Source organism: Melospiza georgiana, chromosome 7, assembly GCF_028018845.1.
Source record: "Melospiza georgiana isolate bMelGeo1 chromosome 7, bMelGeo1.pri, whole genome shotgun sequence".
Classification (NCBI taxonomy): Eukaryota; Metazoa; Chordata; class Aves; order Passeriformes; family Passerellidae; genus Melospiza; species Melospiza georgiana.
Window position 1 is genome coordinate 24,190,772 of NC_080436.1, and position 24,917 is coordinate 24,215,688.

Genomic DNA, 24,917 nt, shown 5'->3' on the forward strand with positions numbered 1-24,917 from the left:
AACTGGGACAAAATGGTCATTGGAACCTACAGAGTCTCCCACAGGAGCTTAAAAAGTCAGACATTGCCTGCTTTTCTATTTAAACTGCCTTTCAGCTACCTACTTAGGTAGAAGATACTTGCAAAAGTGTAAAGGTGTAGAGGACAATGAAAGATACAAGAATACTAAAATGAAGAATATGTAAAACTTAGATGCATTCCCATCATGGAGACTCTCCTGGTTTTGAAGGGGAGTTGGTGCTTTCATAACTGCTTGTGTCATGATTATAAGCAGCAGCTAAAACAAAGCAAAAAGGTCCACTCCTATGAATAGCAGTCATTTGCCTTCCAGTTTATACATACACACCATACAGACAGACATGAGGAAAGCTTATCACTTGTCATGCTAAACTATCACATCAACCTGGACAGCATAAAAGATTTTTTGTGCATTACATACAAAAATAGAGCTCCTGTTTGAGAATCCAAAACCTAAATGATCAAATCTATTATGACTAAATATAATAATAATAAATAGGCTAATAAACCTTCCCCTTTGTCCTGAAAGAGAAAGCCAGCAGAAGCCAATTTCACCATTTTCCTCTCTCTCCATCAGGAAGAAAACCAGGGCTGGGACCAGCTCCCTAGAGGGTGAGGATGGCAGACACAAGGTTCCCAACCTGGACAATTCTTTCCTGCTCTCACCTGCACCCCATGAACATCAGTGGAACCACCACACACACCCACCACCAGCACAGCCCTATTCCAGGCCTTCCTGCTCTCCTCAAGTGCTACCGTTTTCAAAGCTGATGAGAAAAAAAAGTCAGGAGAGTCTGGAAACAATACAAGGCTAGGCGAGAAAGAAAATCTCTCCTACTCAACACCCTTTCTTAGGATTCTTCTTAAATTACAACTGTGAGCCACTTCCACTGAAATTTCAGAGAAAAGGGTAATTATAAAGCAAGGGCATTCCCCTCACAAAACAGCTGTCCAGCAGTCTCCTCCTCAGAAGCTACACGGCTTCAGCCTGTGCTATCTCCAGTGTCCTGAAAGACACCACATATGTTCTTGAACTAAAACTTGATCACTGGGTTCTCAGACCAGACTCAGGAACAAAGTGAAGGCCTGGAGAAACACTGAAGTATTGCTAAAAAGATTCAGAAAAAAATGTTTCCAAATTTGACCCAAAAATGTTGTGCTGCTTCCTCTTTGTAGAAGAAATTTGACGTTTAATACCATGAAATTCATGATAGGATATGGTTAAAAACTGACTTTTGAATATGTCACCTGTAGAACAGTCTCACACAGGAAACAGTGCTACCTTTGCTATGGTGCTTTCAAAACTCAGCTGGATAAAATGCTGTAAATCTCCTACACAGCTTCACTTTCTGTTATCAATGCACTAAAAAATTCTACTTAGTGTCACACTTCATGGCTTGTTTAGCTGTACCATGCCATACACTGAAGTCACAAGTACCAGATAACTTAAATACCTCATATGAATATGAGACAACATCCTTGTAACTGGGCACATTCTGTGATTCTGTGATCACTGTTAATGACATCAACCTAGACAACTCTTTAAGTTATTTTGGTCCATGGGTTGGCTTAAGATGAAGAGTCTTTTAAGTAAAAAGAATAAATGTAGTTTACTATGAAAACACTTGTAGGAAACTGATACAAGTTTTAACTGCCAGCTGCTTGCAATTTTGAAATGAGGTAACACCACAGAGACATCATTTGCAGTAGCACTGGAATTGCAATTGTCAAGCTTGATTTCATTTTACATTCTAATGGATGACCTCCAAGTCCTGGATTCCCTTCTACTTTTATTATGTAAAAACAAAAGGTAATGAAATGTTATAGAACATATCCATTAATTTGATGGATTTTAAGATAAATTACTAAAAGTTAGGGTTTTCTGAAGTGAAGCAGCAGATATTTTTTAAAAATACATTAAGATTTCAGTTAGTTTTAAATAACTGGGATCCTGACTTCATTAAGTACATGTAAGGAATAATATTTTTGTTAGTTCCCCAAAACTTGTTTTTCAGTGAGTTCTTGACTACCTTTCAATGTAATGTATTACACCAAAAAATCTACCTCAGATATAATCCAATAAAAATTTATTATTGTTATTGCTATAATAACATATGCATTATTTCAATAGTCTGGCTATTCTTAAGTTCATATATAGTACTTACTTTTTATAGTATTATCATTAGACATAATGATTCACTTCAAGTCACCAACCCAATTTTTGCCTTCAAGGATGAATTCTACAGTTTAGCATGTTTTGTTGTGTGCCAGCCTAAAGGAGAACAGTGTGCAAAAGGAGAACCATGAAAAGAATAATTCAAATGTGGCACCTGACACACTACTAGTAAAAGTTTTGAATATTTCAACTCTCTACAGTGTTTTGCTATGGCTGGCCAGAGGCAATGTAAATCTTAAATGCAGCCTTCTTCCTACACTACAAAGAAAACAAACTTCCTTTGAAAACAAACATATGGCAGCCAGCACACACTTAGTAACAAGGTGAACAGAGACCTCTATCTATTATTTCATCAATTCTTCCCATCACTAAGGCTCTTATTCATACAGCTCATACAAAAACCAAGTTTACCATAACTCACTTTAAATATTACAGCTGTAACATGAATCACTATAAATAACTCATCCAAGAAATTAATTAGCAACAAAAGATTTAAAAATTCACTCAATGATAACAGGAGAAGTACTTAAATGCAATAGAAATAATTCATAATAATTTAAAAGACAGTACTGAGCATTATAAGCCAAGAAAAGCAGTTCAGACCATGTCATAAAAAGAAAATTCTCATAAATGTTTCATTTTTTTTAAATTACTTTCTTACCTCACTTAGCCTCCAGCAGTCAATAGACCATAGGCTTATCTATAGCCTATTCTAACTTCAGAAACTACTCAATCACTTGCCAAGGAAAACAAAACTAAGAAAGCAAGGGAAACCAAATCGGAGCTTGAATTTAAGTTACTATTGTATCTGGGCCTGTTGCCTCTTTCTCACCTTGAAAACCAAAACATGTCTTCCACGATCAGGAAAAACAGAATTAGTCTAACTAGAATAAATGAGTTCTCTACTCAAACAGATGCTCCATTTACTCACTTCATTACCTCTCCCAAGAATACAATGACTAACACCACACTGTAAGTAAAATTCTGAATCTGTAATTCCTAGCATCTTCGTAATCCATTCCAAGAAAAATGCATTTTGCTTTCCCTCACTCACTCTCTCAAGCCACTCTACCAAGTTGACATTCCTACATCTAAGCCTATTTTCCAGGTCATCAGTGTGACCTTGTGCAAAGCCTTGCAGCCAGTGGGATTTATAGCTGGATGGCATTATGCCCACATGGAAACTTAAAACTGTCTATTATTGTTGTAGTGGTGAGGCAAGCAAAGACTTTGGGTCTTCTAAAAAGAAGCTTTTGACAATATTAATCTTTGTAAAAATATCTTCATGTGTGTCAATCACAGAGGAAGGTGTGGAGCACTGGGCACTCCCCCCAGATGGTGCACAAGGCAATGCCAAAGGCTGACCACCAGCCTCTCCCATATTCAGGAAGACAAAAATTCTCATATTCAGGAAGACAAAAATTCTCATATGCTACCAAAGCACAACAGGTCATGCTGGTCACAGAAAACACTTTGAAAATACTTGATTGCAAGAGAAAGGTTGATCTCCACGCAACTTGACCTCTTCTGCAGGTCCATAATTTTTCTTATATGTAATTGCATTTCTCTTAACCCAAGTCATAACGAAGTTAGGGCAGCTATCACAAGTATTAAACAGAATTAGTCTAAAACAGCAGGATCTTGGTAAAACCGATTTTTCAAGCAACTTAAGAAATTAGAATTCAACCATTATCTTCCTGATTTTCATAGCCCAAGTGCAAGGTTCTTCTTAAGAAACACACCTATTTTATTTTATACTAATTCTCATCATCAACATTAGCAGGAATAGTAGTATTTAGCACTTCTGATTTGAACCAGGACTACCAGCAAAGCAGTGAAAGGAGGTGAAAGGTGCAAAAAGCAGAAGTCAGAGCCAAGAATCTCTTTTTCTCTGTTCCAGCTGGGAACTCAGGCTGAGGGGTACCTGGCATCAGCAAGGCTCTGATATTTGTTCAGGTTCATCCTTTCCTTTCTCCCCAAGCAGAGCTCTCACAGGGGGCTCCTGCTGCTCCTTTCCCAGCAGAGCCCCTACATCCAGCACCGTGGCTGCACCCAGTCTGTCAAGGTAGTCCGTACACTAAAATATTAAATATAGAGTGCATTAATTATTCATACAGCTCAGTCTGACACATTAGATTGTATGTCACAGTTATCCTAAAGGTAAAAAATGTTGAGTTTTACATAACATTCATTAAATGTAGTGAACTAATTAATGTTAATTAGGTAATAGACAAAAAGAACTTAGTATGTGGTAGAGACTGGTCAATTTTAATACAGTGTGTATTGTACTGCATTAATACCTTGGCTGTAATTTTATGCTTAATGAGCAAAAGGAAAAGCTGATTATTCAGAAAGCAGAAAAAAAATCACATGTGTTATGTGTTGGAAAAATAGCCTCAGGTGACAGAGGAAATACGTACCAAAGGAATTGGCACTCTAACAAAGAAAGTATCATTTCAAAACTCATAAACAACATGCTGTCACTGGGAATTTTACATAATCAGATTCTAGGAAGTAATACTTAATTGCTGATGTTAATAAAAAGAAAAAAATCTGATTTTATTTGCAGAAGTTATCTGTTCTCCCTGTACAGTGTAAACATTTTTCCCAGTTTTTCTTAGATTCACATTTGCTTTATGGTAATTCAGAGTAAGGCTTTCATATCAAATCCTCTAGATAGGAGAAAAAAAAATAGAAGAAAGAATTTATTGATTAAACTCCTACTCACACCAGGCAAATGTTGGTGGGAAATATAAATGCATATGTCTGGCACTGGAAAAAAAAAGCCCATGTAATGCTCTACATGCAATTAAAAAATACTCTGAGCTTATGTTAAAACATTTTTTTTCTCATTCCATATCTTATTTCCCTACTTTCCACTTGATTTTAAAAGGCTTAATCAAATCTAGAAAGCCTCTTGAAGTATATTACTAGAAAGAAAAAAAATCCAGTTAGTGCTCTCAGTAAAACAATGGCCTATACTGTCTTCAGAAGATGACTGGAATAATGACAGTAACAAAGAGGACAGATGTTGGTGATCTCAAACTACCCAGGATAAAAGCAAAGTACTTAAGTTCTTTCTTATGCTCAGCAGCATACATTTTGGATATCATTAGGCAGTCATTAAAAAGTGAATCCTAGTATAAAAGACAAGAAAGACAGATTGAGAAAAAGCTCACAATGAAATCTGGAGAGAACGTAGATAAATTCAAAGCAAGTCTTAAGCTTAAACAAAAAGCACACCACACACAAGCTTATGAGGTGAAAAACAATTCAGAAAGACCTGCATCCACCTGGCCTAGAGGCCATTCTGTTTGCTTTTTCTAATATTAAAGTTTCATTTAGGGCTAAAATTCTGCTGTGAGACACATCAGTCTTCATGGGGCCAAGAAACTTTAGGTCTCACCAGAGCCCAACAGCAGCCAGAGCCTGAGACAGAAACAGTGGGTTATCCTTCCAAAAAAGCAAAAGCAGTTGAAGTCATGTCTCATGTCCTGCATAATTACACTAATCACTGAACCACTGACACACAGCCATGAGCACAGCCACCATTTGCCCACAGAGAAGGTCAGGGAGCTGTGGGAGGAGATCAACACCCAACACCCTGTCGAGGCACCTAACCCAGACCCTCACACTGAGCATCAACACCTGCACCAAGTTCAGGAGACTCTACTGAAAACAAGGCTAAAACCTTCACAAATGACCAGGAAACTCAGAAGCTTTAGTCCTGTCAAATGTCAGACGTGTGGGTAATCTCAGGTGAGTGGTGCAAAGGCACAGCAGTGCATCAGCTGCCAGCCCTGAGGCAGCACAGCCACACGCGTGTCCTGCTGTGGTCAGGCTGACCGGGCGCTCCCCTGGACAGATGTAGCTAGAGCAGAGGCACAGTGCCATGCTGCTGTGGCAGAACTGCCTCCACTTCTGGGTTTATTTTATCCACACAAGGTCAAAAATATGTGAACGGGGTTCTCAAATTTTGCCATAGTGCAAAAAGTTTTCCCTCATCAAGATGGCAGCCATGCTTCATGCCAGGCCTGAAGAGAACTGCTGGAACCGGCTCAAACTCACAATGGCCCACAAGGTTCACAAACATTATTATCCCTAATGCTCCCTGCTTAACCCTAAGCTCATTAAAAACAACTTCTGAGCGCTCAGTTGCAAGGTCTTTCACCTCTACCTAGTAATGACCTCTGTGAGAAAATGTGGTCGCAAGTTCCTTCAAGAACATACCATGCCACTGCCCAGCACTAACAAATACCTACTTAGAGAGGATAACACACTAAGTATGCAGGGCAGACCACATTAACACAAGCAGCACTCAAATTCACAAGAACCAAAACTATTGTGTAAAGTTTCTTATCCTAAAAATTCACTGAGGTGTCTAAAGAAACAGCTTATTTTGTTCTGTTTTTGTGTTTTTGTTATGATTTGTTCTCCAGAATAACACAGCGTTGGAACCACAGAGCTTTTGTCAGGAGAAAGTTGCAACATTCCTGTAACACATGAATGGCATCAATTGCAATTAACTGCTCTAACCAGAGTTCACATATCTCTGCTGGCTGAGTATTTCCCTTGGCACATGCACCCTCCTTTCCAGTCCTTTTACTCCGTGCTTCACACAGTTATCTGCAATGGATTTATCATAAGTGAGTCCAATTATGCATATAGTTATTTTAAACAAGGATATTGATTTAATGAAGCCCTGTAGATTCACGAACAGCAGAACTTGAACCAAGTCCACAGGATGTGTTTCCCCAGTGCATTTTCCATTACATATATATTAAAAAACAGTGAGTTTTTGACTGCTCAGCAGTGCAAAATAACAGCAAAAGATTTTTGGTTTAATTTTCAAAATCACCTTAAACATCAAGACTCCAAGAAATTCAAGAGTCTCTCAACAGAATCACACAGCATCCTTTCTGGAATAAGTCAAATAGATGAAAGAACAATGCTGCTCCTGCTTTTGACAGACAATGATGTAACATCACCATTTTTAGTGTCTGAGGAGCACAGGTACAAAGATAATATGCATTATAATATGCATTAAAAATTTAGAAATGTGGCAAATAATCTTTCCAGTAAAGGATGGATCATTCCCATTCTGTTCATATTTTACCACTACCTGTGCTTTAATAGCTAACTATTTCTAACTGTACTAAGTGCATTTTACAAGTCTGAATCATTTAAACCTAAATGATACACCAGGATTTAATTTCTTAAAATTCTTCTTTTGGGTTTGACTTGAAAAAAATCTAACCAAGGAGATAGAGGTGTATTTCCCAAAAGCTTCATGAAATCCATAAAGTTGTCAACAAGTTTGTTCACTTAGAAAAGAGATTAAGAACATAAAGCTTAAATGGTTTAAGAAGATATGATAACAAAGTGTCACTTAAACTGACCATTGAGGTGAATTGTTTAGGATCGTTTAGGAAGGCATAATTCAAATGAACAGGAGTAAGTTTTCCACTGTAAAATTCAAGTTAAACTTGAAGATCCTTTTAAAAGTGGAGATCTCTTTAAATTATTAAAGCCTTTAGAACTCAAAAAATTGAATCAAATTAAATATGCTACTTTCCAGACACCCAGAAGTGCTAGACCATAAAAATACAAGGTAACAGGCTTTTTCTTAGTACAATTGCTAGAAACAATAATGAAATTATTTGCATTGTCAGGAGGTAAATACCCTTGCTGATCTTAGCCATTTCCCAGATAATGGCTCACAGATAAATTAGCTTTTAACTGTAAAGGGTAAGAACATTTCTGGCCTAAAGGAATCAGGTACAGAGACCTAATCACACAATAATGAAGTTTTTGTTCATTCCTTAGTAGCAAGAGACAATGACATGAGGAGAGAAAAATATTCCAGATAGGTGACTTAACTTAGAAAAACCAATTGATCTTGTCAGTAAGACAATAAGAAAATAAAAATCATAAAACATTGCTGGAGGGAATTATATGAGGCTTTACAACTTCACAACAAAATTAAATTGGGAAGCATTTTTGAATGGACATAACATTTAGAAACAAGGGGATAAAGTTGTAAAGGCTTTACAACTTCACAACAAAATTAAATTGGGAAGCATTTTTGAATGGACATAACATTTAGAAACAAGGGGATAAAGATACATACTCAGGTGATTATCAGATGCCAGTAAAACTCAGTGAGCAGCAAAATTACTTCAGCAACATCACAAAAATGTCCATCTTTATATTTAGTCATCTAAATTCTATAACAAGTGGCTGGGAAATATGCCCAAAACTGTGTTACTTATGTATAAGAACTATTACTGCTGTGATTCTTCTACCAAAAAAATTATTACAACTGTGATATTTATAACACAGACTAAATATAAGTAAGCCTCCAAGCAAAAATACATTATTCAGATGATAAATGTCTTTCACTACATTTTTTGTCATTTATTCTAATAACAGTTGCCCTATTTTCAGAAACTTTATATCATTCAACCTTAAAAAAATCTCTTCCAGAGGGAGAAAAAGATTTTTGAATCCATTTTCTGATCATACCTAGTTGGAGAAAATTCTGTCTCCTTAAGTGAAAAAACTCCTTCAGTATGCAAAGATTTTTTGCCTTTAAAGTCTTGCTATATCTGCCACCAAAATGACCACATTTCCCCTATGTAAATAATAAGCAAACCAACATTTCATTCCTATTTTGAAACAACAGCCAACAAACTCTTGTCAAATTCTTAACAGCAAAAAAAAAAATCAGTTAAAAAATAAGGTTAAACATGTAAAAAGTAAAGATTCCACCAATTACTATAGGAACTGGATGAAGTTTCATATATTAAAAAGGAACCAATTAAGCAAATTAAGAAGAAAAGAACTTTTTCAATAAATGCAACAACATGAACCTTCAGCAAATGCAACATGAAGCCTCATGAAGCCTCATAAAACCTCTGCAAAGCACTAGCAATCCCTATTTTCTGCACAATCCTGTCAAAGGCCCACTAAGAGGTCCAGCTGCAATTCACTGGGGTGGATCAGTTATTATTATATCAGTTAGTATCTATGTATCAGATATATATATATATATATAAAACAAGTGCTTTCACAGGCGCTGGAGAGAAACTGCAGCTGTATCACCAGTGCTTTATGGGAATACTGAGAGGTTAAAAAAAAGAGTCCCTCTACCTCTTTTTTTTCCTGCTTGTTTTAGAAAACAAGAAGATTTTGGAAGCCAGCAAAAATCATAGCAGCAATTCAGATATTATGTTTCAAGCAATATGACCTGAAAACTCCCTACACTCTGTAAAGAATCCAAATTATGAAATACAGAGACTGACTACCTAGAACCTTAGGTATATCACATTAGTCTATTCATGCTATAGTGATCCAGAAGATGTTCTCAAGCCACAAATGGACGGTTGAGAGTGCACTCCTATTTTAGTCTATGCTCATCTGTAACTGAAAGAAGTAAATGAGAGAACAGGGGGGTTTTCTGTCTCCTCCAAAAGAAAACCAGTAGCAGAAAGAATCCCATTAGAGAGATCACAAAGAAAATACAGTTTGAGAACAGATTCAGCATTGCTGAAGGGGATGAAAGCTAAAAGGCACCTAGAGAAATAAACAACTTTAAGCATTTGACAAAGCAAATGTACAGCAGACTTTGCCACCGGCATCTTGCCTGCCTAGCTCTCTGTCTCCAGGTTCTGCCCCTTTGTACCGTGCCCTAAGCAAAGCAGATCAATTTAAAACAAAAATCATACAAACGTTATTTAAATTAGCTTTTAGGTCATTTTAGTTAAACAGTCTATTTTGAATCTTGCTTTACAGCTAGGTGTTTAGATATTTTCAAAATAAAAAAGAGAGATCTATTCACAATTGTTAGTTTAACAATGCAGGTATACTGAAGAGGAAAGCAAGATGTATTAGATCTGGTGGCTGTATGTGCATGAACATATTGATCAGTGTCAATTTTGCACTATTTTGTCAGAAAATTACAGCATTTAAAGGATGGCTGGGTTTCTGTTTGTTTGTTTTGTTTCTGTGGGGCTTTTAATCAGGTAAGTTTCCCAAGAGTCCAATTCAGTGCAAACACAACCACAAAACCTAGTTACATGTCTTTTTTTGAAATCTCAGTAGGATTTTCGATGTTTGAACTTCTTTGAAACTTTGTGTACGTATCCTTTAAATTTCAAAAGTTAGAACCCATCTTCTCTAGTACATCTATGTACTATGTGGAAGAAAGGCTTTCTTGCCTTTTCTACTCCCAGCTGGGTTCTCAACTTTGAATGAATCCTGAGCTGACCCACCCATCTGCTCTATCACACATCTGCAAGTAACACAGACTTGGTTTAGCTGGCTGAAAACACAGACAGCTGAAGCAGCACAAAACCCAGTGATTATGATCCTGAGTCTCTAAGTTAATTTCAGGTTGCTGCCACTGTAGCTCTCAGCTGACAGGATTCAAAAACCGGTTCTGTACAGAGCCATATACACAATCACACTGTAATCTGCTCCTGATGGTGGGGCACAATGGATAAAGGGAGAACCAAAGAAATGGAGAAAAAAAAGAAAACAAAGGTAAAAGTATGAAGATGTTTTCATATGAAAACAAGATGCTAAAATATGTTTGTGTAGATTGTAAAAGTACTACAGAAATACTTGAGAGATAAATTCTTTTTTAGTTTCTAATATCAATCTTGGGCAACTTCATCAGTTTCAATCAAGTTACAATGCATTTCACCTTCCTAAATAAAGTCTTACAGTCTCATTAAAAAAATTATGTATGGAGAACCTTCTGTATCTGGTTATTTCTTTATTATAGGTCAAGTCCAAAACTAGAGATTGAGACTAAAATATTGGTAAAATATTTGAGATTTTTTTTAAGCCCAGACTTTCAAACCTGAAAAATTAATATTTAAAACAGAATTTAATTTTATTTCTCAGCAAAATATAATCCAAAACTGAAAACATAATTCCTTAATCCTGACACAGAAAGTATTCTGTTAGATTTCCTTATGAATGTTTCAACACAGCATCTAGTTTCTAGTCCTGCAAGAAAAGCATTTCATGAACATCACTTTACTACAGATGTGAGCATTGTATTTTTAGTCTAGCACTTCTGAACACTGTTTTAAATAATTTAGATATTTTAAATAATTTTAATTTATTTAGTATTTGCCACGGTGTAAATTAGAAACCTGGTTTTTTGTCTATTCTGATCCATCTGAAGATACAGGATTTTTGCATGGAGTGTTACTGAGTGTTTAGGTACAATGATACATAAAAACAATTGCTGATTTTCCAACATATTAAGTGTTTATGCATCTGAAAAACAGATCTTTCTGAGAGCATGCATGACCATATTGCTTGGTATTATTGACCAGGATGCTCTTATGTGAAACTGCAGAGTAACAGGAGACCAAAAACTCAGCTGTTTCAGTATCCAAATACTGAAGCACCAAAATTAGTGGGGTTCTTTGAAACTAAGAGATTTCCTAACTCCTGGAAACTCTTCGGCGTTGGTTTCACATCTCAAGAGCCATGTGCTGTCACCACGCCTGCAATGCGCTCTGCTCTCCCCATTTGCCAAGCAAAGCTCCCAGTGAGCACTGGAGGGAAGAGCAGCGAGCAGCAGAGCCAAGGCTGACACCATCTAGGGCCCAGCAGCTGAATTACACACAGCGGGTCCCAGCAACACCCAGGGCCACAGCCTGACATTAATGCGATTACACTGAAGGCTCTTGGCATCCATCAGCAGCGCCTTCAAGGGCTCTGCCTGGCTCAGGGGCAGCCTTGTGCCCTCCTCTGAAGCTCACACCTGAACCTGCAAAACAATGTACAACTATTTGCCCATTGTAAAAACCAAGTATTTTATTTATTATACAAAGCAAGTCTTGTCACAGCTGAAGCCTATAAATTGCTGGGCAGCTCGTTCTCAATGATCATAGAACCTTCTTGCAAGCAATGTGGATTTTTCAAAAATCAGATCCATGATAACAACCAAAGCTATGGCTTCAAGAAAACCCCCAAAATTCAGCAAAGGGAGGTGCTTTGGGGAAGGATAGCAGTTCACAAGCCCAGGAAGACATCCCCATATAGATGTCTCATTTGCTTGTGTGAAAATGAGAATGCACAGGAAGAGCAGACCGGTGTTCTCCTCCCTTTGCTACTGAAGTGAGCAACAACACAGTCTGACTGGCCTCTCCCAGGTCACTGCTGCTCATTAGTAAAACATCTGAGGCTCTGCAGGTTCTGCATTCTCCTATGTTTGGGACCTCTCAACCAGGAACTTTCTCCTGAAATATCCAATCCAACAAAAAAATGCAACTGATCAGAACAAAAATTAACTCTTTGGCACAAGAAAGGCTCATTTTGGATAACCTGCTATTTTCAAACTATGTCATCTACAGGTGAATGAGTAATTGGTAAGACCAAAGAGAATTATTTCCTTTTACACAGAACCATCTGACAGATACCCCATCCCTGCAAAGCTATTTCAAAGACCCCAGTAAGGAAAACAAAACCAGAACCACAGAAATCTCTGAAATCCAGTATCTTCCCTCAGGTTACCTCACTATTTGGTTCTTATTGCACAAGGGGGAAAAGGGAACTAGTAAATGGTCTTTCCTCTGGTACTCAGTCCCTCATGCTGGTGATCAGCAGTTTAAAGTTTTCCTAAGCTGGTGATTGCATCTGCTGAATTAGGATCATTGTGCTCAATTACCTAATTCCTTTTTAACCTATTTACTTGCATGGCCTCCACAATACCCTTCAACACTGTAATTTCTGCACTTGAACTCTATACTTTCTCAAAAATATTTCTCTCATTTTTAACTTAGCAATTGATAAATGTTAATGAAATTTACTATTTCTGCTATAATGAAATAATTTGGATTTATTCTGTATTGACTTTTAATTCTTTGTTTTTCACAGTATCACATCCTCTGTCTCCTGAATTGCCTCATTTCCAGAATTCCTAATCTAAAGAGCTTCAATTTGAACAGAATTTATTTCCCCACTATCCAAGAAATCCTGATTCATGTAACACCAAAATATGATCCAGACTTTAGAGCCCTGAAATTGAAAGCTCAGCCCCAGGTTGCCAGCCCTCAGGGCTACCACCAATGATATTATCTGAAACCATGCCAGATGGTCACTGTCACTACCCCATGAAAGCTGCAGACAGGTCAGATAACATCTAGTATTCTCCTTTTATTTCTTGAAGAAATTAAAAAATAATGTGAAGAAAGCTGTCTGAAATATCTATTTATATTGAGTCCCCATCAGCAGCCACTTAACTTTCAGACACACACTCACACACTTGTGTGCAGCACAAGAAACAGAAGAGCAGGAAGAAATGCCTGAGTACAGCACAGCACTGGAAAGAGGCATATCCTGGACAATGAACACGCTGGACAGAAGAGAGAAAACCACTCCAGGGGAAAAGCAAGTTTGTTCCAGACAAAGCATATTGACAGCCAGCAGTAGCACCTAAAAATCAAGATATTGCCTCAAAAAATGAGATACAGAAAGAAGCACACATAGGATGTTTTTTGCCTTCTGGATTATCAAGATTGATGCCTTCACATTTTTAATCTCTACCATGAGAGCCAAAATCTTGCCTATTTTTTTATTTAACTTCCAAATAAATAACTAGAATATGGGAGTGCTCTTGGTGTCAAAGTTATAAGATTGCAAGATTATAGCAGAAACAAAAAAGTTAATAATGATTTGCTATTAAATTTGCTTTGGGTTTTATAATTTCTTATTATTTTATATCCATAAAAAAGCATTTGCCCTATTCCATAAAATTTTATATTTGTTGTGGATGAAAATTGGAAGTTTTCTTATTCCAAAAAGAAAAAAAAAGAAAAAATACAAACTGAAAGGTAAACTCCGTCCATTCACAATTTATAACCATTATTATTTGAACTCTTAGAGCAAGCACTTTATGTGATTACAGTCAAAATTATTATGCTACAGTAGTTTAGTAATTTCCACGAGCAGTCTGGAGAGTAACAAACTTAGAGAAAATAAGTAGATTTTTGTATTGCCAGAGATGAATTTGTTTGCAATCATGTTACTAAGCAGGCTTGTTGTTCATATGTGTGCTGTCCTAGCCCGTGTCACAGACCAGGACCAGTGAGTGACAGACCCTGCACCCACACAGTCTGCATCCCAAAAAGTTCACACCACTTTTTTCCCAAACAAATAAACATAAAATATAACCACCTAAAGTTTTTACAGCATCTTAGCCAATGCTTTAATATTCTTTCTTCTTACCATGTTTATTCCTGTGGGATGCCAAGCACAAAGCAGATTAGCCCAATTTTCTCAAGGGTAAACATGGCATTTATGCAAGGTCAGCTCACACAACTAAGGGACTGGAAGAGAAGGCTCTGATTCTGTCTGCCTCGCAGCAGTGTTTCTGTACAGCCATCCTTTATATGCAATCCAAGAGAGAAGAGACAGACACAAGCAAATAAATATTAAACAGTTAATAACTTTTGATGAGTGTCATAGTTAGCAATTTTAGTAGTCTAAGAGTCACAAAGAATTGGTTTTGCAGAGATAGCTGTTTCTAATATTGCCACTGAAACACTACTCAGAATTTTTATATGATGAGCTGATCTTAATATCAGACCACTTTTGGAATCATAATTTCTACTGGTTTAGATTTCAAAACAGTTATTTCAGAGCAAGAATGTTACTTTCCCAGCAGAGTTTCTCAGATCCTGCATTGGATGCATCATCCAAACCTACATCCTTTGTACTGAGCTACCCGAGACACATTAGTCATATGAATGTGTAACAGACTGGATTGTATAAGTCTGAATCACTCAAAGAAGAATAAACAAAACAATTTAGTCAGGTTTTACATATCTCACATGTTTTGATAATAACTTTCATTAGTTAGCTTAAATATTTTCATATTTTTCTTCAAAAGATTATTTTACATAGTTCAATTTGTACTTTCTAACTTAACATTTTTCATAGGCATACATATATTAACAAGTTTCACATTTATGGAGAAATTAGGGGGAGGGAGACAGGGTAAGATATCTTTGGGATTTGGTGGGTTTTGGCTATAATTTACTGGGGTTTGCAATCTCTAATTCTGTTACCATGTACACAATATCTGCTTAAGGGAACACAGTTCCTGTAGCAGAAGTTAGACCAAGGCAAATCCTACATCCAGTTCTCAAAAACATCTCTTGTCCTCCAAAGCTGGCTTGTCAGCAGCACTCCTGTAAAGCATGCACATTCTTCAGCAGTTTGATATTTTTCAAGGCAAAAAGGGCTTTGCTGCTTCTGTTATTTTTGCCCAAATTTGGCCAGCACTGGACAGAGAATTGGGGAGAAAAAATCATAATTCACAAATATTCAGTGGAGAGTTACTTGCTTCTTTTCAAATGGTCTTCACTCCAGAGGCAACCGCAGTTGTGTTGCTCTGGGCCCTACTGGCTAAAATTTAGAAACATCTCATCTACCTGGGGCTGGGCAAATAGAAAAAAATATTCACATATTTGCTGGCCAAAGTAAATCAATTCAGATACAGCAGACACAAAGCCCTGAACTTTCAGGTAAGACAATCTGAAATGAACACAATCAAATGGCACAAACTATAGATCACTAAAAAACATTTCATGCTCTCTAAAGCTGAATGTGGCTTTTTCTTTAAAAGATTCATTAAAAGCCTTTTTCTGCCTATGATGTTTTAGACAAAATCACGTGAGTTACATGAGTTTTCAGTGTATACTCCACAGCAGGGTTTTTCTCAATCCATTCCCCTACAAGAGGAGGACTGAGGGTGAGGGGTTATTCCAAAAGCAAGAGACACATTTGATGCTGATGGGGAAATCCAGACTGATCACTACAGAAAAAACTCCTTCTTCTGAAATTGGTGAGGATAAGCATGAAGGTTTCTGCACTTCTCAATGCTATTTTCTGAGAGCATATTCACCTGATCTGAAATCATTCAGCTGCTTCTCCCAAAACAAGGAATTCACTTATTATCAGAATTTTCATGAGAAGACTCTCAGATGAGTATGAAACACAGCTTTATGAGTGCTTTTACAGCTCATTACTACATTTAATTTCAAAAGCTATTATAAGATTGCAATAAAAACAAGTGGACATAGTTAAGTATTTCACTATAGCACAATCATAAAGAGGAAAAACATAATAAAGTGGAAGTTTTCTAAAAGACAATTATACAGTCAGTGAAGTCTTATGTTAGAGCATTTCTATCTTCTCTTCAAATAAAGGGAAAGGATAACACCAATTGAAGGAGATGGATAACATGAGTCACAATCCAAGTTATCAAATTTACTGAAGAAAGTAAAGTATGTCAAAATCTCAGCCCAGAGCAGATTTGCAGATACTTCATGAAGATTTGCCATGGTGATGGTACCTTGGAAACATGTACAAGCTTCAAATGAAGTAGCAATAGTCTCAAAAGAACTGGAAGCTAAGTTGTTTCTGAGGAACAGCATTAAGAAGGCTGGCAGCAACTGCTGCACAGACTGGGGGATGAGGGGGCAGAAGGGAACTAATTTTATTCTATAAATTCTTTTAAAATACCAATACATTTAATATCCCTTCTGCTGACATGATAATGTACTGTTCTGGGACACTCCGGTTCTATTTTGGTAGCTACTTAAATAGGTCATAAAAATGATTAAAAGAAATGCTTAATGCATTTTAGGAAAATGGATACAGGTTATCCCATTTTCATTAATTCAAAGGTAGACAAATGCCCACTATTCCACAGGAAAAAGGAAATTCTAATTTTTGTTACATTCTTCATATTAGAGAGTATAGCAGGAGAATAATTTTATTTCCCTGTGTATGCTCTTCTTTGACTTTATAAATAAAAAACTTCAAGACAACTAGTCAGTACTATAGAAAAAAAACATCTAAAGCACTTAAAATTTACACACAATCTGCCTCATTGTGCCTTTATTTCCTAATCATATTTACAACACTATGAATATCCTTGATACCACACAACCGCCACAAAGTTTTCAGTGGTATTCAGAATTCAAAAGTTTTCAGATGTGACATGAAGTCACATTCTTGCTTTTGCATGCTTACTACCCCTGTGCACATTCCTACGAGAGGGAAGTTTACATGGACCTACCATCTTCTCTCTGGAAAAGACATGGCATTTTGCTTTCAACTTTAATGGCATTGTTTGCCAGACTAATTACAGTTAAAGTACCCATTTTTCATTCTTGCCAGGATCTAATAGCAGGGTTGGGTCTTTTTTCCATCCTTACATAGTTTCAGTGACTATGAATGGCTCTAGAGATAACCTAGCACAATTGCTAGTGACTGGTATCTGGAACTATTCTTCAAAATAGTGGCTTCAGATCAAGGGTATTTTGAATTTATAGCATTTTAACTACTATTAATAAAAGTTTCCAGAAAAAGGTACAGAATTTTTTTAATCTCTCTCCAAAAGCTTCACAAACATGCAATATTTTCTGTCATTTTTGAGTGTCACATCTAATTGCTGTGACAGTAATTGCTCCCAGGGAAATTTGTCTTGGAACTTCTTGCAGCCTCACTAATGCAGACAGAGTCCTACACTCTTTAAAAAGTCAAGAGGATTCCAAAAGGCTTAAAAATCTACATTTCAGACTGGCATTTTGCAGACACAAATTAATAAATAATGTTGCATTTTATGGTTTTAAAACCTGCTTGAAACAAAATAGATCAACAGTGAGCATTTATCATTTCAAGATACTCTTTGAATATGTTTACAGTAAATGTAAATGTTTATAGTAAATTCACTATTTAGGTGGACTTAACTGAGGGCATCAACATTTGTAATCCAGAAAAACTACTTTTTTCTCTTTAGTTTGCACTTAGTCTATCATCCATTTATAACATTCTTGTGCCAAAAAGACAAAAGTGAGCTCTTTTCACAGAATGATAGGACTGAAAGAGATCTCATGAGGTCTTCTTGTCCATTACTCAGCTCTAAAGCAGCAATAACTGTCTTACCTATTCCTACAGATGGGTAATAGACTCCACAAACACACCAGACAATTTGTTCCATTACTACACCACTCTTAGCATTAGACAGCTTTCCTTAACATGCTTTTAAAATTGTCCTATAACCTTTCTCTTGGTTAGGGATCCCTTCCCTTGCTTGATCCTTTTTGCATCAGTATTACATACCAAACATGTGCGTCCATGCTAAGGAATCCCAGTTTCTTCAAATGCTCTTACACTTTTTTAGGCCCACGCTCATTTTTGTTGCTCTTGAATTGTTCTACAATTGCTACTCTTTTCTCAAAACACACATATAGTACTGCACTGATCGACTAATACCTTACAAATGGCAAATATTAGCTCATGTAACTAGCACACCGAATTTCTCCTAAATATGTGACATTACTGCGCCAGTTTTCTTGCAGAAAGTTCCTGGTCAGTTTGATTAAAATTGAGATCTTGCAAATCTTGACCTTATCTTTCACATTTCCACTAAATTTCCATATGTATTTATTTATAAACTTTGTGATGTCTCATAAATACCGAATTAAACAAAGTGGAAAAGCTCTAAGTAGGAAACCAGGGAAATTGGCGAAGACAGAATTCAAGATACTATTTTGTGCCTGCTGTACAAGGAGGCAAAGGCCCTGGTTTTCCTGCTTCTGTTCCTAGACTTTGCTCATGAAATTTAGTCAGCTCCCTTTTGCCTTTCATACCAGTCAGCCATAATGCCCTCGATTCTCCAAGTTTGCACAAAACTCCACACCTCATTTACCCTCATTTCACCCTGCAACTTCTTTTTTCCCCAAGATATTTCTTCTATATTTAGCAATAGCCTTTATCATCTATTCCAACTTTCACCTTGCCTATCCTAATAAACAACCTTGTAGAACAAGGGTGGATTTTAATTATCTTTAAGTATGCTACGCTCTTTTTTTCATTTCATGAGAAGAACTTTTAAACTGCACCAACACTGAAAATTTGTGAACACATTTGTATGACATCAAAATGGCATTATTATTGCAAAAGGAGTCAGATAGAAGCAATTCTTCAATATCTGGGCTTTTTACAAGGCAGACCTGAACCTAGGAGAGGAACGTGCAATGCCTATGCCTTTCCCTCATATCAGACACACAACTAATTGTCTAAGACACTTCACAGTGGATTAAGTATTCCCTCACCTACTTAAATCCTCTCAACCATTGAAACTGTAAACATTACTTATTTAAGAAGCATTAAAATATGTCAGTGGAAGCATTTTGTTTTAGAATTCATTGTATATTTTTTCCAAAGGAAAAAGTAGCGAGAAGATACAATTATCAACAGAGGAAATCAAAAGCATACATTTAACAAGTAGAATTTGTAGGAAGAAATCAAACAAGCTATAGCTGCATTAAGGTGGGATGCTTTCCACACAGTACTTTTTTTCTGCAAATATATCTCAGGCTGTCATTTATTTTTAAACAGAAACACCAGAGAACACCATATGATCCAGATGTATTTTTTTTAACGGTGACACTGGCAAATATAAAGGAGAATTTGGGGGGACTCAAATTAATATATGGTTGTGATTGTTACTTCATTTCTTTCTAGCATTTTCTGGGGAAAGTTTTCTTTTTTCCTTTTATTTAGATCTCGGAATCAGGCAATAATAAAGAAAATACCAAGAGCAGAAATTCAGTCCTAAATTTATACTTCCAATTAAGCTTCAGGGTTTTAATTTCAATGTTGCCATTATCTTAGCACTCTTGTCTTGAAAATGTAATACTGCCTGTGTATTTTTCCAAAAGAATCTCAGCATTCCTGCAGTCTCTATAAACTTGCCTTGAGTGTTGCTACCAATGCTGTGCTCTGGGAAGGGAACTGGGAACGAGTACTGTTACACCAACCGCGGGGTCAGGCTCTGGCACCCCTGCTCACAATGAGCAATGCATTTCATCTGCACGTCTCATCCAAGGGCCCACTCAGCTTTAACAAAAGCAAAAGAATTTGGCCTGTTAGCGTGAGCAGCTTCCCACACTCACCTGCTACATCAAAAATAGTTACTTCCCAAGATCTTGCTATACCATTCTCCCACATACAGAGTCCCGAGCAGCAATAACTGCGTGCCATTTGCAGCAGCACCAGAGTGCTCTTGATACAAACACTGTCTTACCTAGAGCACACGCACCATACACTGTAGTGTGTGCATATGCAGCACCCACATATAGCTCAGCAACATCATGCTTTAAGGCCTTGTATCTACCAGATCGGAGCAAGACATTTAAAAATAAATAAACAAATAAATACAACAAAATAGCTCTTTAATTTTAAGACTGAACGAGGAGGGTGAGAGAACACAAATGTGGAAAGGAAAAAGTTAATTTCACTTTTTTTTTTTTTTTTTTAATTTTACTGCTACCTTCAGAAAACACAGGAAAACAACATGCCAAACATAAAAATAGTTAGCAAAAATATCTGCACCTTATCTATATATCCTCCTTTTATCCAAAATATCAAACTTCCACCGAATAACAACCCTATTTTAAAAACCAATTTTGATTTGTGTATGAGAGATATCCAGAATCTACAGGAACAAATATGAACAACTTGTGCTATAAATAAATTGCCAAGAAAGTCACAATAAAGCAACAATTTTCAAAATAATTTCCATGCAATCAGGTATACATGTACACAACAAACTCGCAATATTTAGTTCTTTGTTAGGAAATCAACAGAAGATCTTTGTGGAGGTCTGCAGATTGTTTCCCCTGTTCTGTAAACAAATGATGACTCCTCAGAAATCTTTCAATTACTCACAACTATTTAAAGCATTCTGAATAATCACTGAAAAAAACATACTTGATGACTGATACATAAATCACCAGATGATTCTGAAAGCATACAACTACATTTTGTTACCATATTAGTATAGCTACTGAACAATACAAATTAAGACTATATTTGCATTTCCGAGAGCAGCTTCAACAATTTTCTGTTTATATATACAGTATTGCACTTATGGTAAATTAGCAATAGATTTCTAATAATTTTCACCAAAACTTGTCCATGCTGCAAAAAAAAAAAAAAAAAAAAAAAAACCACATTAGCATAACTGCTAACAAAGCTATTGTCTCTGTATAAGACCTGTTTTCGAAAACAAGTGACAGGTAATTTACAAGGAAATCATTTAGTTCCTCAGAACCACAGGTAACAATGTGCTTTATTAGTTTTCAAATTGCTAGGAATTGGGGTTTTCAATTAAAAGCTTGCATAATAAATAAATAACACATGACTAACACTAGAATAAAAGTAGATTCCACTTTGTACAGACTGTGGGATTTTGGTGGGAAATTTCACTGAGGCTTCACTATCTTTGAGCGCCATTAGCAGATAAAATTAATAAAGGACTACATTCTCAACCTTACTAGAAATAACAATTAAATTATATAGTATGTTACAGTTTCACAAAAAAGAAAAAAATTAACTCTGTTGCATATAGCAAAGTCCCCAGACTAACCCCTGCAGGGAAAAAGCTCTGCTAGAAGCGTTTTCTTCATACCCAGAGCCCACTGGACTCGGACAACGCTTGGGAACAGACCTGGATTCACCTTACAGCTTGCATTCCTGCTCTGCTTGTTTCCAGTCAAGATGAGGATGGATCCCCAGAACAGAAGCCCTCTAAAGCTGTGTCACAACATCACCTCCCAGCCTAACAGACCTTGGCACCGGTCAGTTCTCACCTATTGCTGCTCCCCAAACTCTGCCATGACCCCAGGTACAAGACTCCCAGCATGCAAAAGGCATTTCTGCCTTATAGGGCCCCAGACAGCAGCCAGGCTGAGACTGCCACCGCACAAACACACGCTTTACTGCCTGACACACAGAGAAAACATCACCAGAAACAGAAATCCTGAAGGAGCTGTGCCTTTTGCCGTGATTGTGACAAGAAATCAATGTTGCATTGTTGAAGCGCACAGGCCCACTCAGACACCACAAGAGGGGACAGGGGTACATGCCACAGTATATATATATATATATTACATGTCTCCTGCCCCCACTTGAAGCAAATACAACTGAATTAATTAGCTGTAGTAAATGGAGGTGGGAAAGAGGACACAAAGGTAGCAAGCACTGATCTGCAGCTCTATGGACAGGGACCTGCAGCTCTGCAGAGAGGTACTGCACCAGGGCAGGGCTCCTGAGGGAACAAGGGACAATTGTCCCCTCATCAGCACACAAGAAATATTATCTTCTTAGGTGCTCTCAATCGCAGCAATAGCAGTTTTTTCTGGGCACAGCCCAGAGAAACAAAATTTAAAGCCAGACAGCCCAAGGCAATCCTGCACGTTGTGCCTTCTGGAAGCTGACTCCTCTGGCTCCCTGTGCAGTGGCCATCGCTCAGGGACAGCACAAGGTGACAAAGTGAGACTTGCACACAGCCCAGCAAGGTATGAGCCACAGCAAAACTGCTACTGACTGCTGCATTCCTGTGAAACACCAAGGACTAAACCTTCCATGGAATCACTGTCATGAACTACAAAAGGAAACTTGGTTTACACTTAATTGTCTCTCTACAGAAAGGAACTCAGCAGCCAGACTGTCAGTGAAAGCAACAGGACCTTCTACTCCACTGTCAGAAACTGAGAGAGCAGCCAGTAATAGGATGTAAGATTCATAAAAGGGATCCAGAAAGCAATGGGAAAAAACTGTCCCTGCCACAAGGAGAAAGAAGAGATAACCTCACACTGTGTAGCAACCTGCCACCTGATTGCAAAATGGACCACGTCAACAGATGATGGGAACAGACCCTATGAAAAACGGGCTTGCCACGAGCGCATCTCATCAACCTGCAGCAGCTGAGACTTGTCTCTTTCAAGCTTTGTCAATGTTGTGCAGCTCGCCGTGCTAACACACAGCCATTTCAGGAGCAGCAAAGCCTCCACAGACCTATGCAGTGTGTTGACAGGGATGTGTACGCACAGTCAGACACTTGTGTATGTACATAAGAGACTTTTCCTTGCCCCAGACAGATTTGCTGTGCAAGGCAGGAACGACCATTCACAAACAGAATCTCAGTATGAGATCCAGATCGACACCCACAGTTAAACCTTCTGTGTGTCTGCAGCCCTGTGTTTGGGGAAGGCCTGGCAGGAAAAAGGGTCCCTACAGATCTAAAAGCCCCCGACCTGATCTCTTTCCTTCTTGCACGGAAAAGGCTGCCCAGCCGTAGCTGTGCAGCCGCACGGTGCTCTGAGGAGAGGGGGCACCGCGTCCCCCTCAGCCAACAATAACCCCGGATCAGCAGCTCCACGGCAGAGCACAAGGGACTGCGACACGGCAGCACGGAGCACAGCCCGGGATCCGGCGGGAGGCAGCCCCTGCCGTGCCAGAGCCAGCCCTCAGCAGATTCCTCTGCGCTCTGCAAGCGAGGAGGGCCGGGGACCCCCGGACACTGCCCCGGGCCCGGAGCGGGATCCCCGCGGGGCTGCCCACAGGTGCCCGCTGCCCTGCGCTGCCCCACCGCGGGGAGCAGGGGGCGGGAGAGCCTGAGGGAGGAGATGTGGGAGGCAGGGGGACACGAAGAGAGGGGGTACCGAGAGCAAGGGGATGCCTGGGCCGGGAGGGCAGGCTGCTTGCCCCGCAGGGACACACGTACACACACGCACAAACACACACCGCTCCATCCCCGAGCCTCCTGGCGCCAGACACTCCCGCCGCCCGGCACCGGAGCGAGCCAGCCTGTGTCCCCCGCACCGAGAACCGGCTGCGGTGCCCGGCACGGGCCCCCGCGCCCCCTCCCCGGCTGCCTCCCCGCGGGGCGCGTCGCATCCCCCCGGCCGGGGCCGCGCTGCGGCAGCCGTACCGTGGGCAGCAGCGGCTCCATCTGCGCCCCTTGGTCCTGAGTCTCCATGCGGCGGCGGCGGGGCTGCGGCGGCGCCCCCTCCCCGCCGCCCGCGGGCCGGGGCGCTCCCCGGGCGCTGCGGGAGCCGCTGGGCTGCGCCGGGCTCGGGGCTCCCCGGCTCCGCGCTCCCGGCTCCGCGCTCCCGGCTCCGCGCTCCCGGCTCCGCGCTCCCGGCTCCGCGCTCCCGGCTCCGCGCTCCCGGCTCCGCGCTCCCGGCGCGGATCAGGCGGCGCGCAGGCAGGAAGCGCGCGCCAGTCACATGGCCGCGCGCACCGCCGGCCCCGCGCGGGGGGGCAGAACCGGAGCCACCTGCGGGATGCGGGATGAGGGATGAGGGATGCGGGATGAGGGATGAGGGATGAGGGATGAGGGATGAGGGATGAGGGATGAGGGATGAGGGATGAGGGATGAGGGATGAGGGATGAGGGATGCGGGATGAGGGATGAGGGATGAGGGATGCGGGATGAGGGATGAGGGATGAGGGATGCGGGATGAGGGATGAGGGATGAGGGATGAGGGATGCGGGATGAGGAATGCGGGATGAGGGATGAGGGATGAGGGATGAGGGAAGAGGGATGCGGGATGAGGGATGAGGGATGCGGGATGAGGAATGCGGGATGCGGGATGAGGAATGCGGGATGAGGAATGCGGGATGCGGGATGAGGGGTGATGCCGGGCCCGCCTCGCCCTGCACACCGGCACCCCGCGGGCGCTGCAACGGGAGTGGGGAGCGGAGGGACCGGGCCCCGCTGAGCGCCGGGTGAGACTGTGGAAAACGCCACACACGGCTCAGAAGTTTGTTTAGCGCTTCACACCAAGCTTCAGCCGCAGGCTCCCCAGCACGGCTGCTTCAGGGCAGTGTTGGGCCAAG

The 24,917-nt window shown here is 39.6% G+C and overlaps 1 protein-coding gene across 2 annotated transcripts in view; it reads right to left on the bottom strand.

The window, feature by feature from the left end:
- SLC4A10 (solute carrier family 4 member 10) overlaps positions 1 to 24,103 on the bottom strand; it is a 146,317-nt gene extending 122,214 nt beyond the window's left edge. Inside the window, exon 1 of one of the 2 annotated variants that reach the window (XM_058027921.1) lies at positions 24,008 to 24,103. In XM_058027921.1, coding sequence (XP_057883904.1) covers positions 24,008 to 24,055 — 48 coding nt within the window. In that variant the 5' untranslated portion in view covers positions 24,056 to 24,103. The remainder of the gene's footprint in view (positions 1 to 24,007) is intronic. The other variant, XM_058027923.1, reaches the window with a different exon arrangement.
- Positions 24,104 to 24,917: the final 814 nt, after the last annotated feature.